Genomic DNA, 12,437 nt, shown 5'->3' with positions numbered 1-12,437 from the left:
CTGGGTTGCACTTGCTGATTGTATGGCTAAATGTAGCCACCAATCAGCAAGCCACATCCAGGGTACTGAACCAAAAATAGGACGGCTCCAAAGCTTTAATTTCTGCTTTTTCAAATAAAGATAGCAAGAGAACGAAGAAAATTTGATAATAGGAGTAAATTAGAAAGTTGCTTAAAATTGCATGCTCTATCTGAATCATGAAAGAAAATACTTAGGTTTATTATCCCTTTAAGATATTGAGAGGACATCCAGGATGAAATAAGAGAAAGACAGTTAGTGACCCATGGGACTTTATTAAGGAACCTAATGATGAGGTGTAGATTGAGAAGGGGACTGAGGACAGAGCCTTATCAGAAAGTGGTAACAGGGCAGAGGATGCCCCAGAAAAGGCTACACTAAGGGTACGGTTAAACAGGTAGTAAGAGAACCACAAGAGAGCTGTGTCGCAAATGCCAAAGGATTGGAGGGTAGGTCTTTGGTACCCTTGACAATTGGGGTCTCTGGAGTGAATGGGGCAAAATCCAGATTGCAGTGAGTCAAGGAGGGAGTTTAATGTAGAGAAATTGGATAGGGAAAATAGGGCATTAAAGTTACAAATAAATTTACAAATACTCCTCTAATATGTAACAAACGTTAAATAATACAACAGTATAGGGTGTGCGCTAAATAAATAGCAGAATGAGAAAAGAAGCAGCAGTGCAATGAAACAAAAAAGCAACAGTGCAATCAAATAAAAAGCAACAATAAGAAAATATATGCTTACCTGATAAATGTATTTCTTTTTTGACACGATGAGTCCACGGATCATCTTAATTACTAATGGGATGTTCACCTCCTGGTCAGCAGGAGGAGGCAAAGAGCACCACAGCAGAGCTGTTAAATAGCTCCACCCTTCCCTCCCACTCCAGTCATTCGACCGAAGTTAGGAAGAGAAAGGAAAAGCCAAGGTGCAGAGGTGTCTGAAGTTTACAATAACCCAAAACTCAAAAAAGAAATTAATTTATCAGTTAAGCATAAATTTTATTTTATTTTTTAAGACACAATGAGTACACGGATAATCTTAATTACTAATGGGATTCAATACCCAAGCTAGAGTACACAGATGATACGGGAGGGATAAGACAGGGAACCTAAACGGAAGGCACCACTGCTTGAAGAACCTTTGTCCCAAAAGCGGCCTCAGCCGAGGCAAAAGTGTCAAATTTGTAGAACTTTGAAAAAGTGTGAAGAGAGGATCAAGTTGCAGCCTTGCAAATCTGTTCCACAGAAGCTTCATTTTTGAACGCCCATGAGGAAGCAACAGCCCTCGTGGAATGAGCCGTAACTTTCTCGGGCTGTTGTCCAGCAGTCTTATATGCAAAATGTATGATACTCTTCAGCCAAAAAGAAAGAGAAGTAGCTGTAGCTTTCTGTCCCTTACGTTTTCCTGAGAAAACCACAAACAAAGAAGAAGCCTGACAAAAGTCCTTAGTCGCCTGCAAGTAAAACTTTAAAGCACGTACCACGTCCAAATTGTGCAGAAGTCTTTCCTTCTGAGAAGAAGGATTAGGACACAAAGAAGGAACAACAATCTCCTGATTAATGTTCCGATCAGAAACAACCTGTCAGGGTGCCAGGAATCAGACTGAGACGAGAAGTGCAAAAATAATCACACCTTTATTAATAGCAAAAAATAATAAAAAGTCCACAAGTCAAATAACAAGCTAGGAATCAAAACCAGAGCAGGTAGTCAGACGAGTCGAGTCAGGAGCCAAAGCGAATAGACGAGCTGAGTCAGGAGCCAAAGTGAGTAGTCAGACGAGCCGGAATCAGGAACAAGGAGAACAGCAGAGTCAGGAACAAGCTAGGGATCAGGAACCAGGAGGGACGTCAGACAGCCAGGTAATACACAGGAGCTCTCACAAACAGGTCTGAGACAACGCAAGGGCAAAGCATACTGAACAGAGGCCCTTTAAATAATAAGTGATGACATCACAATTCTGGGACTCCATCCTGTCTCACACGGATGATGTACACCAGTCTGGCCATAAAAGGAAGTGCAGGAAATGAGCAGCATCACACAGTATGCACCAGAGTCAGCAAGAGAGTTGAGTAAAATGGCTGCCAGCAGCACATGGCAAACAAAGCAGGGGAAAAAAACCTGACACAACCTTAGGTAGAAATCCTAATTTAGTACGTAAAATGACCTTATCTGAATGGAAAATAAGATAAGGAGACTCATACTGTAATGCTGAGAGCTCTGACACTCTCTGAGCAGAAGAAATAGCAACAAGAAATAAAACTTTCCAAGATAACAACTTAATATCTAAGGAATGCATAGGCTCAAACTGAGTCCCCTGAAGAACTTTGAGAACTAAAATAAGACTCCATGGAGGAGTAACTGGTTTGAACACAGGCCTTATCCTGACCAAAGCCTGACAGAATGATTGTACATCTGGAACATCCACCAGACGTTTGTGTAACAAAATAGATAAGGCCGAGATTTGCCCCTTTAGTGAACTGATCGATAAACATTTCTCCAAACCCTCTTGGAGAAAGGACAAAATTCTAGGAATCCTAACTACTACTCAATGAGAAGCCCTTGGATTCACACCAATAGAGATATTTATGCCAAATCTTATGGTAAATCTTTCTAGTAACAGGCTTACGAGCCTGAATCATGGTCTCTATGACACAGTCAGAAAACCCCCGCTTGGATAAAATGAAGCGTTCAATCTCCAAGCAGTCAGCTTCAGAAAAACTAGATTTGGGTGAAGGAAGGGCCCCTAAATCAGAAGGTCTTTCCTCAACAGAAGTCTCCGAGGAGGTAGAGATGTAATTTCCACCAGATCTGCATACCATATCCTGCAAGGCCAGGCTGGTGCTATGAGGATCACTGAGGCCCTTTCCTGTTTGATTCGAGCAATTACTCGAGGAAGAAGAGCAAACGGAGGAAACAGGTATGCTAGATTGAAGGTCCAAGGGGCCGCCAGAGCATCTATCAGTTCCGCCTGGGGGTCCCTGGATCTCAACCCGTATCTCGGGAGCTTGGCATTGTGCCGCAATGCCATGAGATCTAATTCCGGCTAACCCCACTTGAGAATCAGGCTGGAGAACACTTCCGGATGGAGTTCCCATTCCCCCGGATGAAAGATCTGCCTGCTCAGAAAATCCGCCTCCCAGTTGTCCACCCCTGGGATGTGGATTGCTGACAGACAGCAAGAATGGACCTCCGCCCACTGAATTATTTTGGATACCTCTGTCATCGCCAAGGAACTCCTCGTTCCTCCCTGATGATTGATGTAAGCCACCGACGTTATGTTGTCCGACTGGAACCTGATAAACTGTACCGAGGCTAACTGAGGCCAGGCCAGAAGAGCATTGTAGATCGCTCTCAGCTCCAGAATGTTTATGGGTAGAACAGACTCCGACTGAGTCCATGTTCCCTGAGCCTTTCGAGAGCCCCACACTGCTCCCCACCCTAGAAGGCTGGCATCTGTTGTCACAATCACCCAAGATGGTCTGCTAAAGCAGGTACCCTGGGAGAGATGATCCAGAGACAACCACCATTGCAGAGAGTCCCTTGTCTCCTGCTCCAGAAGAAGTCGAGGAGATAAGTCTGCATAATCTCCATTCCATTGCCTCAGCATGTTCAACTGTAGAGCTCTGAGATTGAAGCGAGTAAATGGGATGATGTCCATTGTCGCCACCATCAGCCCGATTAACTCCATGTACTGAGCCACTGATGGTCGAGGAGTGGACTGAAAGGCTAGACAAGTATCGATAATCTTTAATTTACTGACTTCTGTCAGAAAAATCTTCATAGACAGGGAGTCCATTATGGTTCCTAAGAAAGTTACCCTTGTATTTGGAACTAAGGAACTCTTTTCTAAATTTACCTTCCACCCGTGAGATCGAAGGAAGGACAACACCAAGTCAGTGTGGGATCTTGCTAGTTGAAAGGATGGCGCCTGAACTAGAATGTCGTCCAGATAAAGAGCCACTGCAATGCCATTTGATCGAAGCACCGCCAACAGAGATCCCAGAACCTTTGTGAAGATTCTGGGGGCTGTGGCAAGACCGAAAGGAAGAGCCACAAACTGGAAGTGTATGTCCAGAAAGGCAAACCTTAAGAACTTGTGATGATCCCTGTGAATGGGAACATGTAGATACGAGTCCTTTAAATCCACCGTTGTCATAAATTGACCCTCTTGGATCAATGGAACAAATTGTTTCCATCTTGAAGGACAGTACTCTGAGAAATTTGTTTAGACTCTTGAGGTCTAAAATTGGCCTGAAGGTTCCTTCTTTTTTGGGAACCACAAACAGCTTGGAATAAAACCCCAGACCCTGAATTGGAATAGGAACAATCATTCCCAGGGCGGAGTAGTCTTCTACGCAGTGTAAGAACGCCTCTTTCTTTGTCTGGTCTGCAGATAATCTTGAAAGTAGAAATCTGCCTCTGGTAGGAAAAACTTTGAACTCCAGTTTGTATCCCTGAGACACTATTTCTATTGCCCAGGGATCCTGAACATCCCGAACCCAGGCTTGAACGAAGAAGGAAAGTCTGCCCCCTACCAGATCCTGTCCCGGATCGGGAGCATACCCTTCATGCTGTCTTGGAATCACTAACAGGCTTCTTGGATTGTTTTCCTTTATTTCAAGACTGGCTGGGTCTCCATGTAGGATTAGATTGTTCCTGCTCAGAGGAGGAAGAGGAAGAATTTCCTTTGAAATTCCGAAAGGAACGAAAATTACTCTGTCGTCCTTTTTGTTTATTTCTCTTATCTTGAGGGTGAAGATGACCCTTACCTCCCGTGATATCAGAGATAATCTCCTTCAGATCAGGTCCAAACAAGGTCTTCCCCTTGTAAGGAATAGCTAGAAGTTTAGACTTAGATGACACATCTGCAGACCAAGGTTTTAACCATAAGGCTTGAGATCTTAGCTCCCAATTTGAAAACTTGAAGGGAAGCGTCCAAAATAAAGGCATTAGCTAGTTTAAGAGCTTTTATCCTATCTTGGATCTCATCCAAAGAAGTTTCTCTCCTGAGGGCCTCAGACAGTGCATCAAACCAATATGCCGCCGCACTAGTGATGGTGGCAATGCACACAGCCGGTTGCCACTGCAGACCCTGGTGTACATAAATCTTCTTGATTAACGCCTCTAACTTCTTATCCATAGGATCTTTGAAAGCACAACTATCCTCTATGGGAATAGTAGAATAGAAGGTGGAAACAGCCCTTTCTACCTTCGGGACAGTTTGCCAAGCCTCTTTAACAGAATCGGCTATTGGAAACATCTTCTTAAAAATAGGAGAGGGAGAAAAAGATATGACCGGTCTCTCCCACTCCTTAGCAATGATTTCAGTAGCTCTTTTAGGAACTGGAAATACATCTGTGTAGGAAGGAACCTTAAAATATCTGTCCAGGAATCAATCAGATGTCTTTTCCCTAGTCTGGGTTCCATGGGAGACCTATCTAAAGCCGACAGCATGATGCTCCCTCCCTTATCAGTTCTAATGTCCCACTAGTGGCTGTCTTATCTGCCTCCCTAGAAGAGGCGCCACACTATGTCAGGCCGGAGGTACTCCTCACTGCTCTTCCCCTCCCCCCCCCTCCTTTTTCTCCCCCTTCTGATGCCCCTACTCCCTCCCCAGCACTCTTCTCCCCCCTCCTAAGAGAGGCAGGTATCTATCCCTATCTGTTTTGCTCTCAAGCACGCGTACTATGTAAGTCTTGCATTCTACTCCCCCTAACTGCCAGGTTCAATATGTATGGCTTCCATGGCCATATGATACCCACAATGCTAAAAAAGAAGCTAAATTTTTCCCTATGACAGACCAGTACACAACACCTATAAAATCCAAATACACAACTGACGTATGACCAACCTTTGAGCTAGAACATTGAGCTGTGTAAAACGATTTTCTTTGAATGCCATTATTACCTTTGAACGTTTGATTGTATTTGTTGACTAATATGTCATATGTAACTGTTCTGTTTTGTGGTTCTGTACCAATTACATCAATAAAAATTTATTTAACAAAAAAAAAAAAAAAAAAATATCTGTCCAGTTTACTAGACTTCTGAGAGACAACCACAACTGTGGAGTCACTGTCGTCCAAGCTAACTAAAACCTCCCTGAGTAACAGACGAAGGTGATCAAGTTTAAATATGAAAGATACCACTGCCGAGTCCGTCAGAGGTAATAGACTCTCTGAATCTGAAATTTCCCCTTCAGAAGCTACGGCGGTACCCTCCTCCGAAATTGCAACAATTGCATCAGAAACCTCGCTTACTGAATATCTGGCTGTCCTCTTAGTTTTCCCTGCAACATTGGAAAAGCAGACAGAGCATCAGAAATAGTAGAAGACATGAGAGAAGCTATGTCTTGTAACAAAATCCCAGAAGGGACTATAGCTGAAGCGCAGGGCACTGCTTGTGAGGGCGGTAAAATTTGGGACGCTTTGGGAGAAAGCTGCGGCATATATTGACCCTCATCATTAGACTCTTGGACTGCCTTAGAGGAGACTGGCTCTGAAAAAATCTTATCCCTATAATTCAAAGTCCTTTCAATACATGAAGGACAGAAAGGGATTGGTGTTTCCATGTTGGTGTCAAAACATAAGGAGCAGGTGACATCTTGCAAGTCCCCTTGGTCCATGCTTGTTCACAATTTGCCAAATAGTAAACAAACATTTTTAAAAGTATTTGCAAATTTGAATTTAAAGAGACAGTAAAGTTTTTTTATAATTAATAACGGTTTCTTTTTTACTGCAAACCGCTCAGCTTTAAATAACAAAAAATTAACCTCTGCACCTCAGCACTCTGCTGAAGTGCTCCTACCTGACTGAACATCAGCTAAATTTCCCCTCTCTTCAGACGATCCGTTTTAGTATTGCCTTGTTTGAAGTCCCAAACAACAATACGCTGCTGAAAAAAGGAAATACCGTCTCTGCACTAGCAACGCATGATTACTTTCACCATGTGACTCTAGAACAGACCGGATAAATCCTTCCTGATGTTGCACTATTCCCTCAGCCTCTCAGAACTGAAGCACTATGAAAGTGGCGCGCAAGAACAGGAAGGACCACCCATCGTGGGCATAAACCTATGCCGTTCTATTCCCTCAATGTATTTGCAATATTATAGAGAATAGTAAAACCACCAGAGCAATAACGTAACAAGTTTGTTTACCAGCTTTACTCCAGCCCCAGTGCCTGCCAAGTAAGGCTGCCCAAATACTTTCCCCTCAGGAAAGATTGAAATGTCCCAACATAAAGAGCTACCTTCCCTACAGAGCCCCTTATGTTCAGTTTGTGTTTACTGTTATTCCGAGTCTCCTTGTGCTCCAGAAATTTAAAGTAGCACTTACCTTAACTTCTGCCTGGCAGCAAGGCAGCTCTCAGGCTTGAGAGGTCCTCTCCCTCACATCGACCTAAGGAGAATAAAATGCTGAGTCAATGATTACCTCAAACTGGAGGATATAGGGCAGCAAGAAAACATGGGAGGCGCAGTGAGAATTATGTCCCACAAGTTCCCACTGCTCTAAAGCCACCAAGGCTCTACTGAAGAGACTGATATGAACTACAGCTACACCCTAGAACAAAGCAGCACATATTGCACTACTTCAAAAAATAATAAACTCTTGATTGAAGAATCTATACTAACACCTCACTTTACCTCTTCCTATCACTAACATAGGCAAAGAGAATGACTGGGGTGGGAGGGAAGGGAGGAGCTTTTTAACAGCTCTGCTGTGGTGCTCTTTGCCTCCTCCTGCTGACCAGGAGGTGAATATCCCATTAGTAATTAAGATGATCCGCGGACTCGTGTCTTAAAAAAGAAATAATCATTAAAATTTTAACATTTACTAGAGTTCTATTATTACTATTCCCATATAAAATGAGTTCAAAACGATGTTTGATGTACCGTTATAAAAATGCCTAAAATCACACTGTAGTGGATAAAATGTCTTGCAAATGCCTTTGATAAATGAGTCTGGATCCCTTTTTTGAGATATCGTTCTGTCAATATTCTTACCCACTTACTGGTGTACAATCAGCAAGCGCTACCCAGGTGCTGAACCAAAAATGGGACGGCTCCTAACCTTACATTCCTGCTTTTTTCAAATAAAGATACTGAAAGAACAAAGAACAATTGATAATAGGAGTTGCTTAAAATTGCATGCTCTATCTGAATCATGAACAAAAAAAATTGGGTTTAGTATCCCTTCAATAGAAATCTAGTAAATGCTACCATTTTAATGATTACATTGTTGCTTTTTTAATTGCACTGTTGCTTTTTAGAGAAATGTTACAGAATTCTACAAATTAAAAAAAAAATAAAAAATGTTTTTTCAAAAGGTTGCAGTCTATATGCATATTGCCAAGTTAATTATTTGCAAACATAGGGAAAGTAACAAAATATGTCTTTGTTGTATTGTGTTTATCAGGAAAATGATGACAAAAGCTATTTTAATCAGTAACACTTACTTCATTCATAAGAAACTGGAGATATAATACAGCTGCATCAGCATCGTGCTGGCAGTGGCAATCAACACCAGGTTGCCCCAATCTTACAATCAACAGTTAAGGAGTTCACTGATAAATCATCAACAGTTATGTAATTAGATGGTTATTACATTGTGAAATTAACTAAAACAGACATTATGAAAGGAATTAAATGCATTGTATTGCAGAGCTACTGGAGATTTATTTGCAGACTTAAAGGGACAGTATACACCAATATTCCTTTAACTGCAATGTAACAAAGAAAAATATGAAAGGGGTGAAAGGGGCTGGGAAAACAGGAACAGCAGACACCCCCCCCCTCGCATCTAAACAGCTAAAAAAAAAAAAAGCACCTGAAAAAAAGAGACAGTCTGCCCCTACCCGATCCCGTATCGGGGGCAGTCCCTAAATGCAGATTTGTTCTCGGCAGGCTTCTTAGTCCGTTTGGATTTATTCCAGGACTGAGCCGCCTTCCAAGTACCCTTGGGCTGCTGGGAGTTGGATGAGGATTGCTGAAATTGAGATCTATCAGAATGAAAATTAGATAATTGCCGTCCCTTAGGCTGATTTTCTTGTCCTGCGGTAGGAAGGCACCCTTCCCTCCAGTAACCATAGAAATAATAGAGTCCAGCCCTGGACCAAATAAAATCTTCCCCTTAGATGGAAGAGAAAAGAGTCTGGATTTAGAAGTCATATCCGCAGACCAAGACTTCAACCAGAGAGTCCGGCGGGCTACAACCGCAAAGCCAGAAGCCTTTGCATTTAGGTGAATAATCTGCATATTCGCCTCACAGATGGCGTTAGCAATTCTCAGAACCTTCTCTCCTGAATATCCTCAAGGGGAGTCTCTACCTCAATGAGCTCCGATAGAGTGTTGCACCAGTAGGTAGCTGCTCCAGCAACCTCGGCTAAAGCTGCCGCCAGTTGAAATAAAAACCCTGTATGTTGAAACATCTTCCTCAGAAAGGTTTCCATTTTCTTATTTATAGGCTCTCTGAAAGAGGAACTATCCTCCAGGGGTATAGTAGTACACTTAGCCAGCATAGAAATAGAGTCATCCACCCCATGAGTCTAATTGAGAGTCAGGGACAGGGAATCATTTTTTAAAAGTAGAAGAGGGGGGCAAAGAAGTTCTAATTCTTTCCCATTGTTACTAATAATATTTGCCAACTTAACTGGCATAGGAAAAGAGGGACCTTCCTGCCTTCATAAACCCTGTCTAATTTAGGGATATTAGGTTCCTCAGGGAGAGTAGTCTCTGGAACCTATAGCGTAGACAGAACCTCCTTTAATAAAAAACGCAGATTCTCAATCTTAAATCTAAGGAGGGTTCCTCCGCTGAATTAGGTTTAGAAACTGAAGACTCAGAAAGTTCACCCTCTGAAGCTAGAGAGGTTAACTCATCCTCGGATAGCTGGGACATAATAGCTAAATTCAAAATATATTTAGAAGACTAAGTCAAGAGAACTAGGTTTAACCTTTCTCTTGCGTTTGTTAGAGCGAGGTAAGGCACTCAGGGCTGCAGACACCGCCGACTGAAACTGCGCAGTAAAGTCCGCAGGAACAAAGCCCCCTCCAGATGGAAGATTAGTTGTGCCACAGGGAACTGCATGTGAAGCGGGTAGGGTAGAAAGGGAAGTAATCTCTCGGGATCCAGATTCCTGAGAGGTAGACGGTTCAGAGGGGCTAATAGCGCTATGAGTATTAGTAGGCTTGTCTCCTTTCTTAGACTTTTGGGTAGTGCTTTAGCAAATGGAACAATATAAACAGGAATTATTAATCAGCACAGAAGGAGCGGGACCTTCTAATGTAATAACATAAATTATGCTTACCTGATAATTTTATTTCCATAGTGGGCAGGGGAGTCCACGGCTTCATTCATTACTTTTGGGAACACAGTACCTGGACGCCAGGAGGAGGCAAACACACCTCAGCCAAAGGTTTAAATACCTCCCCCACTCCAATCATCCCCCAGTCATTCTGCAGAGGGAACAAGGAACAGTAGGAGAAATATCAGGGTATAAATGGTGCCAGAAGAAAAAATAAATTTAGGTCCGCCCACTGGAGTTACAGGCGGGAGCCGTGGACTCTTCTCCCCACGATGGAAATAAAATTATCAGGTAACCATAATTTATGTTTCCCATCTAAAGGAGTCACGGCTTCATTCATTACCTTTGGGAAACATATACCCAAGCTTTAGAGGACACTTAATGAAACCGGGAGGGTAACAAGGCGGACCCTAATCTAAGGGCACCACCGCCTGTAAAACCTTTCTCCCAAAAACAGCTTTGGCAGAAGCAAAAACGTCAAATTTGTAAAACTTTGTAAAAGTGTATAAGGAGGAGCAGGTAGCCACCTTACAAATCTGCTCCATAGAGGCCTCATTCTTAAAGGCCCAAGAGGAAGCCACAGCTCTAGTTGAATAAGCTGTGATCCTCTGAGGAGGCTTATGACCCGCTGTCTCAAAGGCCAAGCGAATCAAGCTCCTCAACCAAAAAGACAAAGTAGTAGAAGAGGCCCTCTGCCCCTTGTGCTTCCCGGAATACACCACAAAAAGAGATGTAGACTGAAGATAGAACTTTCCTCTCTCCTTAGAAGAAGAAGGGTTAGGACACAAAGAAGGAACAATTATTTCCTGATTGATGTTACGGTTAGACACCACCTTGGGAAGAAACCCCAAACCGGTGCAAAGAACAGCCTTATCAGCATGAAAGATCAGATAAGGTGGCTCGAATTGCAAGGCAGCCAGCTCAGATACTCTGCGTGCCTATGCAATGGCCAACAGAAAGAGAAACTTCCAAGACAGAATCTTAATGTCGATAGAATGCATAGGCTCAAACTGAACCCTCTGCAATACCTTAAGGACTAAGTTTAAGCTCCATGGGGGAGCAGACTACCTAAAGACAGGTCTGATTCTAGACAGAGCCTGAAACAAAGATGGACTGTCAGGATGTTCAGCGAGTCTCCTGTGCAACAAGACTGATAAAGCCGAAATCTGTCAAGCCGAAATCTGTCAAGCCGAAATCTGTCTTCAAGGAACTGGTGGCAAGACCCATCTCCAAACCTTCTTGGAGAAAGGACAGAAACCTGGATACCTTCACCTTATGCCAAGTGTTTCTCACACCAGGACAAGTAAGTCCTCCACACTTTATGGTAGATGCGATGAGTGACTGGCTTTCTTGCCCGAACTAGAGTGTCAATCACACTTTCAGAAAAACCTCTCTTGGCTAAGACTAAGAGTTCAATCTCGTCTCGGAGAAACGAGATTTTGATGTTGAAAGGGACCCTGTTCCAGCAGATCCCTGCGACAGGGTAACCTCCATGGCAGAGAGGATGATACCACCACCAGATCCACTAACCACGTCCTCCGCGGCCACGAAGGAGCAATCAGGATGGCCGAAGCTCGCTCCTGCTTGATGCGTGCCACTACGCAAGGTAGAAGTGGTAACAGTGGAAAAATGTAAGCTAGGCTGAATCCCCAAGGCACCGCTAAGGCATCTATCAGCTCTGCCAGGGGATCCCTCAACCTTGACCCGTATCGGGGTAGCTTGCAATTGAGTCTGGACACCATGAGATTTATCTCCGGCGTTCCCAATCTGAGACAAATCTCCACAAACCCTTTGGGGTGAAGAGACCATTCCCCGGATGAAAGGATTGCCTGCTTCCCAGTTGTCCACACCTGGAATGTGAATCGCTAAGAGTGAGCAGCTGTGGGACTCCGCCCATTTCAAAATCCAAGACATCTCCCTTGTTGCTAGGGAGCTCCTCGTTCCCCCCAGATGGTTGATGTAAGCCACCGAGGTAATGTTGTCGGTCTGGAATCTGATGAAGCTGAACGACCCCAGAGGAGGCCATGCCTTCAGAGCATTGTTCTGAGTTGCAGAATATTTAAATCGGAAGGAGAGACTCCTCCCGGGTCCATTTTCCTTGTGCCAATCTGGC

General features: G+C 43.4%; 1 protein-coding gene across 1 annotated transcript in view; it reads right to left on the bottom strand.

Annotated features, from left to right (window-relative positions):
* STXBP5L (syntaxin binding protein 5L) overlaps positions 1 to 12,437 on the bottom strand; it is a 1,275,950-nt gene that overhangs the window by 1,021,821 nt on the left and 241,692 nt on the right. Inside the window, exon 3 of the mRNA XM_053705139.1 lies at positions 8,478 to 8,559. Coding sequence (XP_053561114.1) covers positions 8,478 to 8,559 — 82 coding nt within the window. The remainder of the gene's footprint in view (positions 1 to 8,477; positions 8,560 to 12,437) is intronic.

Source organism: Bombina bombina, chromosome 3 (genome assembly GCF_027579735.1).
Source record: "Bombina bombina isolate aBomBom1 chromosome 3, aBomBom1.pri, whole genome shotgun sequence".
In the NCBI taxonomy this organism is placed as follows: Eukaryota; Metazoa; Chordata; class Amphibia; order Anura; family Bombinatoridae; genus Bombina; species Bombina bombina.
The sequence above is the reverse complement of the archived record's forward strand: the minus strand, read 5'-3'. Positions and strand labels throughout refer to the sequence as shown.